At 38.6% G+C, this 20,990-nt stretch overlaps 1 protein-coding gene across 1 annotated transcript; it reads right to left on the bottom strand.

The window, feature by feature from the left end:
* Positions 1–11,648: 11,648 nt before the first annotated feature.
* Positions 11,649–19,063, bottom strand: umps (uridine monophosphate synthetase). The gene is made up of 10 exons (XM_047369761.1): positions 18,851–19,063; positions 17,875–18,028; positions 17,587–17,711; positions 17,273–17,460; positions 16,617–16,714; positions 16,391–16,551; positions 16,201–16,318; positions 15,927–16,102; positions 15,733–15,847; positions 11,649–12,399 (listed from the first exon to the last, which is right to left on the bottom strand). Exons 1-10 carry the CDS (start codon positions 18,998–19,000, stop codon positions 12,221–12,223), a joined length of 1,464 nt encoding a protein of 487 aa, XP_047225717.1. The 5' UTR covers positions 19,001–19,063; the 3' UTR covers positions 11,649–12,220.
* Between the last annotated feature and the right edge of the window lie 1,927 nt (positions 19,064–20,990).

Here is a 20,990-nt window from a genome sequence, read left to right as displayed (position 1 = left end):
TATTAAAAACACTTTTCTTTTATTGGTTGGATGAAATATACTAATTTTGTGAGATAGGAATTTTGGGTTTTCATGAACTGTATGCCAAAATCATCCGTATTAAGACAATAAAAGACCTGAAATATTTCAGTTAGTGTGCAATGAATCTAAAATATATGAATGTTAAATTTTCATCATGACATTATGGAAAATAATGAACTTTATCACAATATGCTAATATTTTGAGAAGGACCTGTATTCCCTGCTCCAGTCATCATTATCCCATTACACTACCTGTTTTCAACCACTCCTCACTGGATTCTCCTGTTGTTCCCCATCATGGCGCATGTTTTCCCCCTGTTGTATCCTTAATGTATCACTGACTTTTTCCTTCATTGTTCCCTCTTTGTGTTCCCAGCTGTTTGTAAGTTTGTTCCTCTGGTTTTCTTATTAAATCACTTTAATCCTGGTTTTGCCTGCCTCCTGTCTGCATTTTGGTCCAATCCAACAACAAAACATAACACATCTTTTAATGTAGCATAGCTGCAGTCTCACACTGAACATTTTAGAAAGATCCAACCTTATATTTAGGTATTTTTATTTAACCATCTTGGCTCCATAACAACCAGTAGATGCTAACTGGTTGTTTGAAAGTGTTGCTAGAAAAAAAGGCATTTTTGTTCCACCATCACAAACATAAACATAAACATGGGTGCTAAACCCTAGTCCTCAAGGGCCAGCATGCTGCAACGTTTAGATGTGTCCTTGGTCCACCATACCTGAATCAAATGGCTGAATTACTTAATAATTATGCAGTCAGGTTCTCCAGAGTCCAGCTATGGACCTAATTATTTGATTAAGGTGCGTTGAAGCAGAGACCCATTTAAAAGTTACAAGGCAATGTCCCTTGAGGACCGAAGTTTGACACCTGTGCTTTATACTAATAAGAAGAACCAGTCCAAGTTTTTTTTTTTTTTTTTTTTAATCATAGTTTCATTTCTTCAATGTTGTTAAATGTGTTGCCTTACTAATGGCAACATTTGAAAAAATTAATTAGATAGTTAAGTGAAAAGTAACACAAGAATAAATTTTGCTTATTATTATTATTATTACCTTTCTTTTCTGTTACTGTTTCTTTCTGTTTTTATAGTGGGAGGAAAATTATCTGTAAATAACTAGACTTAACAGCTTATGTTTAATTCTGCTTTTATGGCTGTTAAACTATGAACATAATGAATAATAAATCCACAGTGTGGAGATGTATTTTTGAGTCTGGTCATGTGTTTTCTTTAGCATTAGGGACATCTAGTGGCACCTACAGTTATTACATTTTGGTGAGTAACGAGAACAAACATTTTCATATTGCAAATAATTTTAAGATTCACCTTGCTTTTGCTTTTGTTGTCTGTTTATCTTCATGTGAATAAATCTCTTTAAACTGAAATCAGGCCATCAAAAGAACTACCTGTTCTTTTAAATTGATGCTCCCACTTTCCAGAATTAAAATGCTAATTTGTTGCTGATAAAACCCTAAGACATCTGCTGGTTTCCTGGACTTCCTGCAATCATAAATTCAGTTTTAAAAATTGTTTTTTTCTCACTTAATAGTGTATATGATGGAGTTCCTAGTAATTTTAGTCAAATGTGGAGCAAGGGTTTTCACCTGCAGGCTATGTGTGCTGTTTACTTGTATGAACAGCTTTCTCTTTGTCCACTGTGGGCCCATTCATTGTCCTTCTCTCTACATGTGTGTCCATTAGTGTGTGTCAGCCTGCTTGCACCCAGAGCAGGTGATGAGCAGGTGAAAGGCTTGTATAGACAGATGTTGTGTGTGTGTGTGTTTGTGAGTGTGCGTGCCTGCATTACTCGTGGTGTTAAGTACAACTCTGTTACCTTTTCAGGTCGCCTCAACCTGCCGTTCTTTTACAGACAAAAACCAAGTGAACATGATGGCAAGTTGCTGTTGAATAAGTTATTACATTTTATTGTAACATCCTCTGAAAATAATTAGAACAGAATGTGTGAATATGTATACCACCTGAACAATCGGGACTTTGCATGTGTTTATCTTGGGGCTTGTACAGGAAGTATACTTTCCTTTTTCCTCTTCTCACACAATGCAAGAAATACCCATGACAGAACAATTAAAGTACTAATTCTGACCTCAATCTGTACCTCTTACCCTAGCCAAGGTCTCATAAATGACATTTTGTCTAAACCTTTGATTGCCTTGTTAAAACTTGTTGTCTACGCTGAAAAAATGTAACACAAAAGTAGCATACATCCACCTACTTCCCCTACATAGACATCTACAACTAATTTCCCTGAGAAATACAGCTGGGAGGGGAGAGATTTGAATGTGTGTGGGGGCGGGGGTCAGTGGAGTTCAGTACAGAGCTAGCACTGTGTGCTTTTACTTTGAATCCTTATCTGGCTGCATAACACGTCCATTCATGTATTTAAACTGGTCAAATGACTCATCTCATCTACCAGTTATATCAGACATGCAGAATATCCAGTACGCTCATCCCTTTAATTCAGTTTCACTGGCAAAAGGAACATTTTTAGTCCATTATCATCCTTCAAAGGTTGAAATGAACAGCTGCGTATCATTAGATCATTAACGAATATGTATCTTTATTTTAATACCAAAAACAGCCTACTTAGGCTATCCTTTATACATCTATATACATTGAGGGCAAACCTTTATAGCCATCCCAGCCATCCATTATCTTCTGCTCAGCAGGGTCCGGTTGCAGAGGTAACAGATCTAGAAATCCCACCCCCGAGTGACACTCTCTAGATCCTTCTAGGGGATCCCAACAAGTTTACAAGTCAGAAGGGATGGATAGTGGCTTTGGCAAATTCTGGGTCAGCTGTGGGGTCTCCTCCAGATGGAAAATATACAATTTTATTTCCAAATGATCTGTAAATCTGAATCAAGCCACGGATGAAGCTTATTTTAGCCACATCCAGGATCTTAGTCTTTCCGTCACGATTCATATTCAATGAGCATAGCTGGAGGTCAAAACATAGATGGACTGGTTAATTAGGAGCATCAACTTGGGCTCAGTTCTTTATTCACCATGATAGAGAAGAGCATGACTTGCATTACTGAAAATGAGACTCCAATCCATCTATTCATCTCCTGCTCCATCCTACCATCCCTCGTAAACACAACATCAGGCTACTTGATCTCCTCTGATTGAGACTGACCTCCAACCTTGAGGGAGCAGTCCAGAGCTTTTTCTGGTTGATGACAATTGTCTCATTTAGAGCCTCACATGAATAGGTTTTGTGCAGGTTGAAAGCTTGGGCCTGTTCTGCTTGTGGTCAATGCAACATACTGGGAAAATCTTGTAATCATCCTTAGAAAAACTCTGGAGTGACAGGTTTTGTACATCAGTGCACTGGTGTGAAATTCAAACCCTTTAATTGAAACAAAGTAGTTTTCTTCAGAAATATGCAGTTAATACTTTTTGCCAGAGGAAGGGTTAGGCACCAATGAGTTAAATAGAGCATTATGGTTTAAAAGTAAATTGGAGGAAAACATAAAGAAGACAAAAAAGATTTTAAAAGGAAGAATTAACAACACACCACTGCTGTCTGTTGGGGACCTAAACGTTAGATGTAAATGAACAAAAACACAAATTTTATGGAAAAAATGAATTTAACATTATTTTTTAGTTGTGTAATTACCTAAAGTAAAAAGAGATTCCCTGGCATCATGGGCCTTTTAATTTGTGAGTTAATATTTTTTACCTTCACCTTATTGTACATGACCTACAGTTGCCAACAGCAGTCTCCTTTCTCAGGTTTTCTGCATGAAAGGCTTTTATTCTCTGCTTATTGTTTCCTCGGAAGGTTCTGTGCAAATTTTACACACAGATGACAAAATATTCCTGATTATTTAAATAGTAATTCAAAGGTTTAAATATATTCACTCATCATTTTGGGATCTGAACTGTTCCCATTTGCACCTTTGTGTCACCCCCCCACCCACACACACACACATACAAACACACACACACACACACACAAGCACGCTGACATGTAGATTGCCCTGAACAAATGCCCTCCTCCAGCTGGAATGTTACCATGGGAACTAATCCAGGTAAGGATGATGTGAGCAGGACATCTGCTCATGCCACCTCCACTTGCAGGACACCCAAGCAGCTGGACAGAAAATTACTGAGAAAATATTCCAGAGATTTGAACGTTTCCAATTGTAGCCTTTGTGAGACATCATTATTGTTGGAAATGGAAACACAGAAACATTGTCGCTATTAAAGGGTGACGACAGGCACCCATACAAGGCTGTCTGCACTCTTAGTTTCATTTCAACAGAGAACATTTTAGCCTGGTGGTGTTAGACCAGAAGTCCGTGCTAAGATAAGGTGTAAAACAAAAGACAATTTAGATAACTTTTCCAAGACCCGATAAATGTAGAATTTTCTCTTTGGTCCGGTTTTGCTCATTCAGTATCAGAGTCAGGGAGCAAAAGTGGAGTCTCCTGGGAGAGGGAACAGGCCTTGGGCATTTGCATGACTCTTCATTATCAGTACTGTCAGAGGAAACAGTGCACAGCCTACAGGCAACACACACACACACACGAATGAACTGACACAGCCTCTGGGTAGCACTCACTCCACTCCACCATAAACAGATATTACCAAAGAGTTGGACAGGCACAACAAATGCAATCATGTTGATGCTACAGATACAAACAGTGCTACTAATGACCGAGTATGGCCCAGCAGATCAGAGTTTAAAGGGTCACTGCAGTCAGTAGACATAATAAAATGAGACGATACAACTGTCAGGGACAGTTTATCACTGAACGACATAAAACGTGTGTTAGCCAGATTTTGTACATGTCAGTTTAATAGGAAACTCCAGTGTAAAAAAAAAAAAAAAAAAAAGACACCTTAGGAAGAGTAATAAATGCAAAATGTACAATAATGGTTTTGGAAAAGATATACCAACATCAAACAGAATGACCAACAACATAAAATGGGTGAAGGGGCTGTGTGCATGATAAAGATGTTCAAACATGTTACACTTAAAGCTACACATTTTAATGTATTTTATTGTGATTTTATGTGATAGACCAACACAAAGCAGTGTTGAAAATGACAAAAAGTTTCTAAAATGCTATACAAATAAATATCTGCAATGTTTGGCTGCTACATTCTTTACTCTGTTGGCCCTAAATAAAACTGCTTATTGAATTAAATTCAGAAGTCGCATATTTAGCAAATAGAGTCCAACTTTGTGTCATTTATCTTAATTACTGCTTTATCTGAAGGCATCAGACATTTGTTAGAAAATATTAGTTATGAAACAGCATCATAAAGACCGAGGAACACATCAGACAGGTCAGGAATAAAGCTGTATAAAGGTTTAAAGTGGGGCTTATAAAACAATATTCAAAGATTAGAAAGATTCACTGAGCATCGTTTCATCTATCATCTGAAAATGAAAAGTGCACAGCAGAACTAAAAACCTACCAAAACGTGGCCGTCCACCTAAACTGACAGACCGCACAAGAAGAACATTAATTAGAGAAGCAGCCAAGAGGCCTCTGGAGGAGCTGCAGAGATCCATGGTTCAGCTGGGATCGGTCAATAGTACAACTATTCTTCATGTAATCTACAAATGTGACGTTTTCGGAATAGTGGCAACAAAAGGGACAATGTTGAAAGTTAGTTATAAGACGTTTTGTTTGCAGTTTGCCACAGGCCATGTAAGGACACAGCAAATATGTGGAAGAAGGTAGTTTGGTCATTCGAGATGCATAATGTGACTTTTTGGCCCACATTCAAGATACTATGCGAGGCAGTAAATGAACCCTAAACATCACCCAAAATACACCAACCCCAACATGGAACATGGTGGCAGCACCATGCTATTGAAGTGCTGGTGTCAGTAGAAAAGGAATGTTGCTCAGAGTTGATGGGAAGATATTCAGCAGTAAATACAGGGAAATGTTGGAAGAAGACCTGTTGGAGGCTGAAAAAGACTTAAGACTAGAAGCCTGACACTGACGTGAACATAAAGACAGGCCTACAATGGAATGATATAAAACAAAGAATATTCATGGGCAGGACAGGACAGTCAAAGTCTAGCCTTAAATCCGATTGAGAATCAGTGACCTGAAAATTGACTTTTAGAGATGTTCTCCATCCAATCTGATGGAGCTTGACATAAACTGGACAAAATATCAATCACTAGGTTTGTAAAGCTGGATGACCTGCACCTGTAATTACAGTAAAAGGTGCTTCCATACAGTATTCACTTACAGTGGCTGAAAACAAATGCATGCCACACTTTTAAAATTTGTATTTGTAAAGAATTTTGAAACCTGTGTGTTGTTTTCTTTGTATGTCACAATTACGCTCTATTTGGTGTTGTCCTATCACATAAATCCGAATAAAATACAATGCGAAAACAGTTAAAGGGTCTAAGACTTTTGTAAGTGCTAAATATACTTCATACACCTCATAGAGAGAAAAAAAAAGTCTCTTTGCATAGCAGGAGGATTTTCAGTGGCTCAGTCTTTGAGTCTTAAACAAATTATCTCTGCCGGCTCAACAGCAACTGGAGCTGGAAGCACGGGTGTCCATTTGGGAAAGTCATTTTAAAACTGAAATAAAGTAACCAGGATACTGAGGAGTGTGAGCCATCCACCATTAAACAAATATTGACTGGAGAATCAAGCAGAAGCAAACAGGCTCTCAAGTAAAGCCTAACATAGGTGATGACAGGAGTAAGTTGCAGATTCAGGTGTTTTTTGTCGCAATGATGGGTGATGGGGTTTTAAAGGAGTCATAAAGACAATGTGACGGTGATAATATGCATAAAAGACAATAAGAAGAAACTTGATGAAGTCAAATAATCATTTTTAGAAAAATATTTGGCCTCAGATCATTTTTAAGCATTGGCATCTAACGGTAGTTGCCTCTTTTTCTCAATTGAAATGTATTTAAATATATATACAGTAAGTGTGTTTTGGTAATTCAGCAGTTTGGCAAAGTCAAATCTCTCCTATAGGTGTTGAGAGTTGTAGCATCATCTCCAGTTATAGGTAGTCATCATGTACAAAATATGTTGTTAACAAATAAGAAAGGCATTTATTATTTATTTTGTAGCAATTTATTGGCAAACCACTAAGACAGTTTGCATTATGTTCAGTATATAACACAATAATTAATAAATGGCATAGGAGCTGTAATGGTTGAAAACTTCCTCGTGGCATTCAGATGACAGATGGCTTGTATCAGATCTGTGTGCGTTTGTGTGTGTGTGGTTAATGTTTCGTTAATGATTACCGTAACCTCCCATTAAGGCCATCTCTCTGGCTCGCCTGAGGTCTCGCTTTGTGACGCAGGAGATGGTTAGTGATGAGCAGACCCCCACAGTGGAAAAAAGGACTTGCTCACCATGAATTTGCCAATGGGAAAATGATTATCAAAAGCACACTAAAGGGGGAGATCAAGAGATTATCGCCCCCAGGTCCTGGTAAATGTCAACCTCTTCAGCACAGGTGTCACTGATCACTGGACTTTTTGGTCCAAATAGATTGGAATAAACATGTACGAGACAAGGATTCTTTTACTTGTTTTGAAAATATGAGGCTACACAGAAAATGTTGGGAAAAAGTTGCTCAAATTGATTTATATACCAACTTTACAGAAAAAAAGTCAATATTCTTCAAACTTTGGAAACAAGAAGTTAGTCTTTGCTGCTTTCTTAGGAACATTAACAGCTGCCAGCTGTGTGCAAATAAGACAATGTACGTGAAATATCGGCTGCAACACACAGTTACTAAAGTCATTATCATCATGGGCATCTTGATAAAATACTGGCCCTTAATTGCTCTTCATGTATGTTCTCTGCAGTGTTAATATACCCTTAAGACTCATATTGGTGCTTTCAGCTATTTGGTGCAACGACAATAACTGAACTAATTGTAAAAAGTAGCAAGCATCTCTTTGTGCAGTCGAGCTCCAAAGATCAAACTTCGTGCCTTTTCCAGATGCCAACCCGTACCTGCGTAACGCGAGCCGAACGAACAAAACTTCATCTTCAGGTATTGTACGTGAGGCTCAACGTGAAGCAAATACGGACAAAACTGGGGGAAAGTCACAAACGATGCGGCGTGATGCCGCTCTGGAACATGTAGCAGCTGGCTTCTCTCTTCTCAACTTTCTGAAGGGGAAAAGATTTTTAAAGAAAAATAAATACACTTGAAAAAGTTAGAAAAACTAAAAGCTCGTGAAAGAATTGATGCTGTGCGTGAATTTACGGCCTACCTTTAGAAGAAGTAAAGCAACAAAGGAAAGGAAATGCGCAAGCTTGCTCCGCACCTTTCCCACGCACTGAATGTGTGCGGTTCGTGACAGGTATACACCTTTTATACCTCCCCACGCTCCCCCTCTCCTCTCCTCTCCGTCCTCCTTTCTCCTCCCCTGGGAAGTGGATCCTCGGGGCGCACGCAGGCACCTGTCGTACGGTGCGTTGCTCTGATCCAATATTGACATAAAGAGGGAGGGGCACGCGTGTGTGTGCCTGCGTGCGTGTTACTGTCACGCACGCGTGTCCAAAATGAATTATTCCAAAGCGTTCGCCCTGCTCCTCCACTTCCTCCTCCAGTGTGCCAGGCAACGACATGTGTGACCTCTGCGCCTGCACTGAACTGTAAAAAGCCTCATTGTAACGTAGCTACCTGGCGACAAGCTCCACCTGTGCTACAAAGCGCCTGTTGGGAATTATTTTCATACACTTTGAATTGCAAATACCAGCGTGGAGCCGAATGGCTCACTTTGTTCTACAACTTTTGGAAATAAGGTTGACTTACGGCTCTGTACAGTGATGGATTTAGTTCACACGCGTCATAAATGGGGAAATCCACACAATAATTTATAAATGCCTGTTTTGAAATGCTTTCATTTATTAAGGGAATCCAAAAAATTATCCAGACCCCATTACAGCCATACCTGTAGAATAAAGAAATTAATTAAACATAACCTGTCTGACATGAAGAAGTCTAAATGTTCTCAATAGCTGACACATACCCTGATTTCAAGCTAAACTTTAGTAGGTCATTCACTATCAGACTGGAAATGGTTATAAACACATTTCTAAGTCTTTAAGACTCCTTGTGAACCACAGTGAGAGCCATTTTCTACAAATACAGAATACACGAAACATTAGTGAACCTTCACCGAAGTCACTGTCCTGTGCGATTTAATCCAGGAGTCCATTAACGATTCATCCAGGAGATTATAAATAAACCCAGAACATTGAAACCACTGCAGGCCTCACTTCACTCTTTTGGCAATAAGAGACTGGGAGTTTCAAGGCCTAAACCACTGCTGACCAAAAGGAACACAAAGGCCTGTTTTAAATTTGTCAAAAGAAAATATATTGATGATCCACAAAAGACTTTAGGATAACTGGTCCGTGGACCGATAAGACAAAAGGGCAACCTTTCGAAAGTTGCACATCCTGCTACGTCTGATGTAAAACTAATAGAGCATTTAAGAAGAATAACATCAAACGTGCAGTAAAACATTGTGATGGTAGCGTCACATTGCTGCTTCGGGACCTGCACAACTTGCTGTAGTTGATAGAACCATGAATTCTGCTTATGAACTTCTTCATTCTTCCCTGGCCAAACTAGCCAGAACATGGGGGCTGTGGTAGGGTGAAGATCAGTCCCCAATGACTAAATATGCAGATAAGCAATAGAAAACTCAGTCAGGGCAGTCAAAAAGGTTGAAAAAGCAAATCAGATGTTTAAAACTTGAATTAATGACATAAGACAACTTGGATTTTTATTTAGATAATAACGTAGTTGGACTTATGGGGGAATTTTAATGCATTTTAATATGTTGTGCATTGATGCAAAAAAAAAAATGCCTATGCCGTTCTAAAATGTTTGTAAAATGTGTTTGAATTTGTGAGCTGAGAGAAGACGATGAACAGGACACTCAAGACAGCTAGTCAATAATCTGCATGTCTGCTGCAAATTGGCAGGTCACTCCTTTAGCTTATGGCTTAACTGGTTTTTAGTCAATATGAGAAATGCATTCAGCAAACATGCCCTCAGGTGTTTTCTTGTTTTTAATTAGATTCTCTACAAATAGATCCCCTACTAATGGGTAGTTTGCATTTCTTTTTATAGGAACAGATACTGAAAAACACTTTTTATGCAAGTTAAACTTTACCAAATATGAAATAAAAATACAACTACACAACTAGATATATATATATATATATATATATATATATATATATATATATATATAGACCCAGCGCACGCAAACCATCCAACCATCAATTTTCTATAAAGTTCCTTGCAAAAGTGTTCGTAGCCTTTGAACCTTTTCACATTTGTCACGTTATGTCTAAGAACCTGAATAAACTGATTGGTTTTACTTACTGGTTTTCAGGTTTGTTTATTTTTACTAAGAATTTTAAACCTGTGGTGTGTGTATGTATTTACCTCCCTATATCCCCCCCAAACACAACCCAAATTTTGTAAAACAATTTTTCTCTGCAATTATAGCTGCAGGTCTTCTGTGATACATTTCTCGCAGCTTAACATGTTTAGATAGAGCCTCACATTTCTGCCCATGTTTCTTGAAAAATACATCAATCTCGGCCGGATTCGATGAATAGCGTTTATCTGAACAGCGGGGTTGTCTTCCTAGAACATTAACCCCAGTAACCCAGTTCAAGCCTCATACAGGTTTTCTTTCAGCAAGTAATTTCATGATGCTGCAATCGTATTTTCCCACATAATTACATCATTACTCCGGTTTGTGAGCACGTATCGTCCTGTTTAAACCTCATACATGTAGTTTGGTGTGCATCTGACTGTTAACATGGGTCTGAACACTGTCAGACAAAGGTCAGGCAACCAAGCAAGTTCACCCTGAGAGCAGATCGCAAGATACTAAAGATGTCTTGAAAAACCATAAAAATTTATCACTGGACCAACTTGCTACTGTTCATATGAAAGTGTATGCCTGTGCTTTAAAAGACTGCACAAATTTGGCTTTCAAAGATGTGCAAAGAGGAAATCTTTGCTCTCCAAGACCAACATGGCAGCTAGGCTGAGGTGTCCTAAAAAAGACCAGAACTTCTGGAATAACATTGTGTGGATAAATAGAGTTTAAAATTGAATTATATGCACACACAGAACAGAGGGCATGTTTAGAATAAACCAAATACGGCAATTAAGAAAAAGAACCTCATACCAACTCATCGAAGCATTGAGCTGGAAATTTCATTAAAAAGGAATCCTCCTGGTTAGAAATATACGTTCTTTCAAACCTGTAATATCAAAGCTTCATATTTTTCCAAACTATTTCTTCTAGATTTATTTGCCCCCCCATCTAATATATGCAAACTAAAGCTTCCCAGAAATAAAGTAGATATTTTATAGATTACATTAAAACATAAAATTATTTGTTGTAAACACAGTAGTTTTACAGTAGAAAAAAGAGATACTCTTGTTTCACACATGCCGTTCAAAACTAGTTGGTTTCTCTTAATCATGCAACCGCCTCCTAAAAGATGTCTTCAGCACAGGTGGAGCAAAAACCAGGTGTAATTTAGAAAAAGAAAAACTGGTGACAAGCACAGTACCATCCCACAACTGGTTTTCAGACTCGGTTTTAATATATAATGAAAGTGAAAGGTGACAAGGATTGTTTATTTTTATATCTTTATTTCCTAAATCTGTTTTCTTTAAAGTATTGAAATTTACTGTGAGTTTCAATCAAACATACTTATACCATCGTAATTGTTGGTGTCAATTTGCAGGGATTCAGGTTAAATCTTGTAGAAACTATGGGAAATCATGTCATAGAATGGTGAAAGAAGAGGTCTTTACTAAACAAATTACACTTGATGCAACTATTCCTCAGACTGAATACTGAAATAAAGTTTTCCTAGTAATTGAATGCATCAAAACTAAAAACACCCACCAATTTTAGCCTGTAAACGCATCAACCAGCATAATGTAAGGTAATGCACTTTTTTGAGGAATGTTTGCTTTGATGCAAACAGCAAACTGAGCTGAGCTGAACAGAAATCTAAACAGTAACACATCTATAGTTACTAAGACAGTATGTGGTGGCCAGAGTGTCCCTGAATGTTTGCTCCCCTCCTATAGAGGCCCTCAGCTGTCGTACTTCAGCACAATGATGCAAATTCCACTCTTGAGATCTTACTGGTGACTCTGACCCACTTTCCTAATGTAAGCATCCCAGCCTGACTTTCTGTACGACTCCGCAGCTTCGAGGCTATTGGGTGCCTCCAAAATGCCTCGTCCCACGATGATGACGTCTGAACCTTTGTTGTAGATGACCTCCTCTGGGGTTGTGTACTGTTGGCCCAACAAATCGCCTGGGAGGAAGTAAAAAAACACACAAAAAAAAACACATGGGAGATCTGGAAAGTTGTGAATGAGCAAAGGAGATGAATTAAAGGATCAACAATTTCTAGAACAACAGCACCACCTTGTGTGGGACAAGTGTCATTACAGATATAATTTTATGGTTGCAAGAACTTGTAGAAACACAGGACCGTTAAACCTCATTAGTTACAGCTTAGTAACCAAATCTACTCCAAAGTTAGTTATGAACATTGTTATGAAGGGTGCAGCAGAAATAAATTGTGCCACCGAAAAGCTGTTTGCTTTTAAAGTATGAGTAGCTAAAAGTATGTACCTTTTCTATTATAAGACTGTCTTCAAACAAGTAGAATGAGGCAATTTAGTGCTATAAAATGTTGCTACTACCAATAATAATATTACTGGTACTAATATTAATACAAATAATAATTATAATAGTAGTTTACAGTTTTTTGCTGTTGATTTAATATATACAAACCATTTCAATAAATTAGAATATTGAAAAGTTCATTTAAGCAACTTAATTCACTAAATGAAAAATGTTATGTAGATTAATTACACAATGACTGATGTTTTCAAGCCTGCATTTCTTTTAATTATGATGGTTGGTATAGTTCAGTAGGTTATGCAGAATATAATGGAAAGTGTGTCACAGAAAAGAAAATGCAGCTACAACAAAGACTTGGAAACCGTTTATAACTGGGTGAACTGAGGGGAGCACGATGTGAAGCGGCAATGTTAAAGTGAGTTGCACGAGAAATGCTCAGCTGAAAAAGCCACTTGCTGGTCAATAGACTCATTTTTAGTCAAACCCAGAGAAGACTGCCAGACAGCCCAGATTACCAGTATTAAACTTTAAAAGCTTGTAAAAACTTGTGCTAATAATTCATTGTTGTGCACTAACAGGCAAAGCAGAGATTGATGAATGTGATGTAAGCTCTTTGTTCAATTAAAATTTATGATGTAATCATAGTACTGGTAATGTGTCCCGCAATGTCCCTCGGATCCTTGTTGTCCCGCATTCGGTTTTTTGACATCTGGTCATCTGCAGCCAGCAACATGGCCGGGTTTTAATTTGTGCATTAAGAAAAAACACTGCGTAGCCAGTTAAAGGTTTTCATGTTATAGGAATGTTTGAATGTAGTTCCTCAATTTTGTTGGGAAGTGAGCGCACGTTAGAGAGAAATATTCCAGGTAACGGGGTTCGTAGTCCACGCTGGCGAAGACGTACCAGCACCCCAGCCCGTTTCCCTCTCTTCCGGCGTTTCACCGCATGAGCAAAGGTGAGCGCACCTTTGACCAGAATGTCCAAATATTCCAGAGCAGTAGGTAGAAAAGTGGGAAATAACTCCTCTGGTGTAGTAGCCCTGATGTTCATGAGTTCTTCTCTGGTGAGAGAGCTCCGGGTACCATCACAGAAGACCGTTTTAAAGCAAAAAAACAAAACAAAACAATGCGCACCAACACGCCGAGGCGACCATCTGCGGCGCCATCTTGGAAACATGATAAGCTATATGGAGTGTTCTATTTGAAAGCAAGTCAAAGTCTGCATGAGTAGAGCATGGTAGAGCAACATACTGACCTAACATATAAACAGTTTTTATTTAGAGAATAATCATGATGAGGATTTTCTTCTATTGAATTTTCAACACAGAGTTAAACACAAACATTGAGAAGACCAAATCAGATTAAACAAGATTTAAAGGAACAATAGTATTGAGATATTGTGGAATCCTTTCAAATTGATTTGGATTTAAAGCTGAACATTAACGGAAAAAAATATCACATATTGATGTTTCATGACAGATGTGAAAGATGCATGGGAGGGTAAAAAAATCTATCTTCTAGTCTCCAAAATTGGACCCTACAAATTATTCTTCTGTGACATTTCCAACACTGCCCCTCAAAAAGAAGTTGAAAGTGAGGTACGATGTCAATATATTCAGAACTACTGACTTCAACATCTTGTAAATGAAACTTGAAGGTTTTTTTTTTTGTACGCTAGGTTATCAATGCATACCTGACCTTGCTTGTAAAGAAATTCAATGATAAAAACACGGAAAGGGCCTTTGTCATTGATTCCTTTGAAATGACAAACATCTGGCAACAAAAGAAACCAAAGATAAGAGTAAGAGATCTTTTTTGGTCTTATGCTTAATGTTGAAGTACCCTCACAATTTAAAGACTTCCAAGCACCGAACCCTGGGGGACGCCTTGTGATAGAGGAGCAGTGGAGGAGGTGCAGTTATTGATGCTGATGAATTGTTGCCTATATGACTGTAGCCAGGAGAGGGCGGTACCAGTGATGTTGAGGGAGGATTCCAGGCAAGAGAGAAGAATGGAATGATTTATGGTGTCGAGGGCTGCGGTGAGGTCTAAGAAGACAAGAATGCTGAGATGACCAGAATCTGAGGAAAAGAAAAGACCATTGGTGACTTTGAGGAGAGCAGTTTCTGTGCTCTGACCTGAATGGAAGCCAAACTAAAATGGTTCATACAAGTCATTGGAAGTAAGGTGGGTTTTGAGTTGATTGGCAGCAGCACGTTCAAGTATTTTAGACAGAAAGGGGAGGTTGGAAATGGGGCAGCCGTTGCTCATAGTGTCAGAGTGTCGTCCAGGCTGTTTTAGGATGGGGGTCACGGCAGCCAGTTTGAGAGGTTGGGGGACTGAACCAGAGCTAAGGGAGGAGTTGAGGATGTCACTGACAAGAGGGGGAAATGATAGTGAGACAGTCTTTTACAAACTTGGATGGGATGGGGTCCAGAGCACAAGCAGAGAACTGAGATAAAGGCCGAGTGCTGGAAAGTGGGTAATCACATCGGGAGGTTGAGACGACGGTGGTAGCTGTCAGATTACTGTAAATGGTGTCTATTTTGTTTTGGAAAAATGACAGAAAGGAATTGCACTAATTTACTGTGAAGGAGTTGAAGATGTTATCACTGGGTTTAAGGAGTTTATTTACTGTAAAAAAAAGAACCTTGGGGTAAGACGAGCCAGAGTCAATGAGGTTTGAGTAGCAGGTGGACCAGTTGGACCGAGCTGAGTTAAGAGCATCTTTGTATTGGAGAAGGTAGTCAGTGTAGGCTTGGTGATGGACAGTTAAACCAGTTTTCTTGCAGTCTTTCCAGCTGTCACTTTCGGGATTTTATTTGGTGGAGTTCGGCGGTGTACCAGGGAGCAGAATGCCGGAAAGTGACTTTTGTTTTCGCATAATGCATAACTACATACCAGCATACATATAGCATGATACCTGATGAACAAAAAAAAACAATAGATTCTGGCAGGTCGACCCCACCGAACCAGTAACAGATCAACATGAACCTTACCTCCAGCCTGTATCTGCACACCAGGGGTCATGTGGATAAATTCTGGTTTTTCAATTGTCTTAGAGTTACAGATGAATCCAATCACAAAGTCTGAGTGCTCCTCTGCCATCTTCACCTGGAGAGAGGAAAAACACACAGCTACAGTAAACCCTCAGACATGCATCACGAGAAGACCTCAGCAGAAATGTGCTTACCACAGCTTTTGTGTATTCACCAGTGGCCAGAGACCCCTGGGAGCTCATCTGTGCAATGAGCAAACAGCCTCGCCCCAAAGGCTTCCCCACAGCACCCAGGCCCTTCACGATCCCGGGCCCCGGCACAGCGTGGGCGTTGACAATGTGAGACCAAGACGCGATCTGGAACACACCGCCTGGAGAGCACAAACACAAATTCAGCTTAACCATGAATATATCTTATACAATGGGGAACTTTTTTAGTGATCAAAAGAATTGTTTAAAACTACATTACCCTCATACTGTTGCTTGACTGCATTTCCAATATCAGCAAACTTGCGATCTTCAAATATGAGAAAGTTGTGTTCGTCAGCCACAGCTTGAAGTTTCTGGATGAACTCTGGTGTGAAATCCTGATAGAACACAAAAAAAACCAACATGAGTTTCAACAAAGCTCTCCAAATAACAATGTGGTTCTCTTCTACCTTCAGGATGTCACAGTGAGTCTTCAACATGCAGATCTTTGGACCAAGAGACTCAGCCAGCTGGAGCAGCGCCTTGCCGCTTGTCACGTCGGCGGAGACGCAAAGGTTGGACTGCTTCTCCTCCATGATCTTGAGCAGCTTAGATGCCAGAGGGTGGATTTCTACAGACAAAATGATTTTAGCGTACCAAATGACCAAGGCGATTTAATGGATAAATATCACATACTTGGCAGCTCAGCTCTATCTGCGTAGCTCAGAACTCGCTTCTGTTCCATACAAGGAATCTTGGGAGTTGAAACACCAGTGCCATTCATCTTCTTAGGCCTGAAAGAGACACAAAGATGAAGCTAACAGTCCACAGGTATTCAGAGTTTCATATGTTCTATGCCACCCACAAGCTTCAATGTACTTTATTGAGATTTTATGTCATAGACCAACACAAATAGTCTATAACTGTAAGATGGAAGAAAAAGGATATAATGTTTTCAAAACAATTTCCCCCCAAAAGTAAAAAATTAGGGGTGTGCAACTTCCTTTACTCCATTCCAATATTTCAACATAAAAACACAGTGAAACCAGTTGCCTGCACTTATGACAGAAAACTAATACTGTACTTCAGAGGCTGCAAAAGACCAGAGACACTGGCAGAGTTTCACCTTCTAGACAAGGACTAAACACACAGCCAGAGCTACAATGATGATGGAGCAAAATGTATTCATGTCTTCGATTGGAACAGTCAATCCAATTGCATCCAACTGAGAATCTAATGCAAAACTTGAAAAATTACCTTTCATCGATTCTCTCCAGCTAATCTGACTGATGTTCTGCAAGTTACATTTTGGACTTTTAGACCAACATGACTTAATACAGCATTATAAGTACCCGAAAGTGTTATTTTCCTGGATGAACTTGCGCACACTCTGGGCTGTTTGGTCATCGATGCGTCCCGCTGCACGCAGCACATCAAGCAGCTTAAACATGGAGATGATTGGCAGGAGCCGAATTCCCCGAGACGCCAACATCTCCGCCCCACCTTGCTTTCTATCCATCAGCACAATGGCATCCGTCACCTTGAACATGTAGAATAGAAAATAGTCCATAAATATCACTCCATGTGGGAGAATTCCTTTGAAAAAGCTCTTCATTTTTGTTGTAGTGTCTCATCTTAATTACTCTAAACATCAGTGATTGAGCACCTTCAGCCCTTCCTTGTGGAGCACTTCTGCTGTCTCCAGGATGCTGCTGCCACTGGTCACCGTGTCCTCGATGATCAAACACGTATCGCCCTCATGAAATGACCCCTCCACCAGCTTCCTAGTTCCTACAGAAAAATTACACAAGAAAGGTCATTAGAAGCTGCATGGGACAAACTGACAAACTGCTTCGTTATCTAGGAAAACAAATCAAAATAGGGTGTTTATTCGAAACAATCCTGACTCACTGTGTTTTTTTTTTAAGAGCTAAATAAATTCAGATTGGCTCACCATAGTCCTTGGCCTCCTTTCTCCTGATGAGCATGGGCAGTTCATGCGTAGAGCAGATAATTGTGGCCAAAGGGAGGGCTGTGTACGGCACACCACACACCGAGTCAAACTGAAGTTTCTCTTCTTTCACTCGCTGGTAGAGGAGACTCGAAACCTGTGCATAAAAACAGATAAAGGTTTAAGTGGCTGTCACTAAAGCTGAGGGCTGGTATCTCATTGGAACCAAGATCTACGTTTCCTACAATACTACAGTGACAGATTTAAATATAGCTCTGAGGAATAGAATCCCTTCACACTCTAAGTAGGTGCAACCAAACCTCATCAGGACATTTACACAAGACACTGCATAATCTGGACAAACTGGAACATTTAAATTACAGAAAAACTAAAGTTTTAGTCTTGGAGTTGCTCTCTTTTTGGGGACTAAATAGTATCAGTCATAGACTTTGAGGCTGGGCTCATGTTGACCTAGCCTAAGAGATCAATTTCTGCACTGTTATACAAATAGTTGCTGCCATATAGTTTCCAAAAGAATACAACTTTCCAAAATTATTGCATTTTTATATCAATAAATCCAGCATCTGTTTCAACTGGATTCTTGATTAAAACGAACCTAAGTAATGTTGACCTTATGAGCAGAACAGCAGATTATTTCATGCATAGATAACAGTTGTCTCTCTTTTTATTCCAGATAAATCCATAAGGGCCGATTTACCACTAATAAGCTCCTTAACAAGCCCTTAAAGTCTGGAAATGATTTAAAACGTCGGGAAAGCCGGTGATTTATTGGAAATCAATCTATTTAGTGAACTTTGGGGCCGAAGTGTACGCAAACCATTACCAAGAAAGAATCATTACAACATTTTACGCTTTTACTCTTGGTAACCCAAGCTGGGGGAACTTTCAGCAGTTTACGTCATATTTTCGGTAGTTTCAAATCAAGCATGCGCCGTGAAGAAGGCTGCACGTGGTTTACCTGGTTCATCAGAGCAGGATGGGAAACCAGAACCCTCAGGTCGATATAAATCGGTGTCAACAAGCCGCTCTTCAGCGTGTACTCCCCGAACTTCACCGCGTTCACATCGTGGAGCTTCAGAATTAAACTGTCAATAGAAACATCCGCCATCGTTGGGTCTTCAGGAAACACAGCGCCGTGTTCTTCTTCTTCTTCTTCTTCTTCTTGTATTATTTTTGGCGGTTGGCAAATAACTTTGAGGTGTGCATTACCGCCACCGACTGGTATGGAGTGTGGTTCTTCATGGTTTTAATTCTTATTTAGTATTACAACAGTCAAATTCTATTTATTAATTTAGTTTTCTTGAAAAATCTAATTATAATTTGAATATGTTTGCTACCTAAACTTCTTTGCAAAGTATCTCTCAAAATAAAAAATTCTTTAATACCTACAAATTCTTTCCTTAAAATTGTTCTTTCTTGTTCATATTTCTGACACTTCAGTATTACATGTTCTATTGTTTCCTCTTCTCCACAATAATCACATTTTCCTGTATTATGTTTCTTTATGTTAAACAATATAGAATTAAGTCCTGTATGTCCAAATCTTAATCTTGTAATTAACCTTTCCTCTTTTCTGCTCCTTCTTCCAGTTCTTACTTCTCCTACTATCTTGTTGATTCTGTAAAACCATCTTCCTTTCCTCTCTTCATCCCACCTTTTTTGCCACTCTTTCCTGATTCTCTGTTTAATTCTATTTCTTGCTTCTGACCTACTAATATTAATTATAAAGCTAATGTTGTTTTGTGTTGCCTTCTTCTAAGATTTCTTTTACAGATATTTATATTTAAACTTTTTATATCAATCCACACATCTATTTCTTCCAATTTCTTTTGACTTAAATATTTAACTTTTTCCCAATCAGCCTTATTAAAGTTCCATATTTTATATAACCCTGTATTCCTGTTATTTTTTAATATTCCTGTTATGATTTTAATGGGGTAATGATCACTGCCTACTGTTGTATCTTTGTCAATGTCCCACTCACAGTTATTAGCTAAACAATTTGATACAATTGTTAAATCAATCACAGACTCTGTTCCTGTTTTTACATTAATTCTTGTTCCTCTTCCATCATTTATACATACCAAATTTTTCATTTCCATTATTTCTTCAATAATTTGTCAATTTTTATCATTACATTTTCCCCATAAGCATTAGCATTAAAATCTACACACCAGATTACTTTTCCTTTTAAATACCCCATTAATTCATCCATCAACTCGAATGATAATATTTTACATGGATTATAAAAATTTATTATCTTACATTGTTCTTTTTTATTGTAAATTTCAACTACTATGTATTCTAAATTTTTACCTTTTCCTAATATCTGATATTGTATTCCTTCTTTTATAAATATTCCACATCCTCCTCCACTTCCTTCTATTCTATCCCTTCTGATACTATTACCTTTAAACACAAAATCTAGGTTTGGTTTTAACCACGTCTCCTGTATACATATAATTTCTGGTTTTTCTTCAATTCCATCTATATACCATTTAAATTCCTGTCCATTAGCTATAAAGTTTCTTGCATTCCACTGTAATATTATCATATATTTCTATCAGCTGGGGTTCCTCCTTGCCTTCCATCTGTTTCCAACTTTTTATTAATGTTTTCCCAAGATCCTTCTTTAAACCCTAAGAACTTTTCTGCTCCTATGACTATTATTTTAATCTTTTCTGTTTTGTGTTTAGCCTGTTCAGTGCAGTTAATGACAAAATCTACAAATAATATCCATTTTTCCGCAGACATTGTAACATTTTCCTCTGATTCTACTTTTCTTTGTTGATAATCTGGAATCCTAATTTGACTTTCATCCCTTGATCTTTCATTCTGGACATTTTTGACTGCTTCAGCATAGCTTATGTTTTTAATCATTTTAATTTGTTGGATTTCTTTTGCGTTCTTCCTTACCTCACATCCCCCGAATGTTACTCTATGTTGCCCTCCACAATTGCAACATTTTTTCTGCACTTCTTCCTCACAATCTTCAATTCGATGGTCTTCTCCACACTTTGGACATCTTTGTTTTCCTTTGCAGACAGCTGCTATATGACCATATCTCTGACATTTAAAACATCTTAGTGGTGGAGGAA

The sequence above is a fragment of the Girardinichthys multiradiatus genome, chromosome 7 (genome assembly GCF_021462225.1).
Source record: "Girardinichthys multiradiatus isolate DD_20200921_A chromosome 7, DD_fGirMul_XY1, whole genome shotgun sequence".
Lineage (NCBI taxonomy): Eukaryota > Metazoa > Chordata > Actinopteri > Cyprinodontiformes > Goodeidae > Girardinichthys > Girardinichthys multiradiatus.
This window is presented reverse-complemented; position numbering and strand designations above follow the sequence as displayed.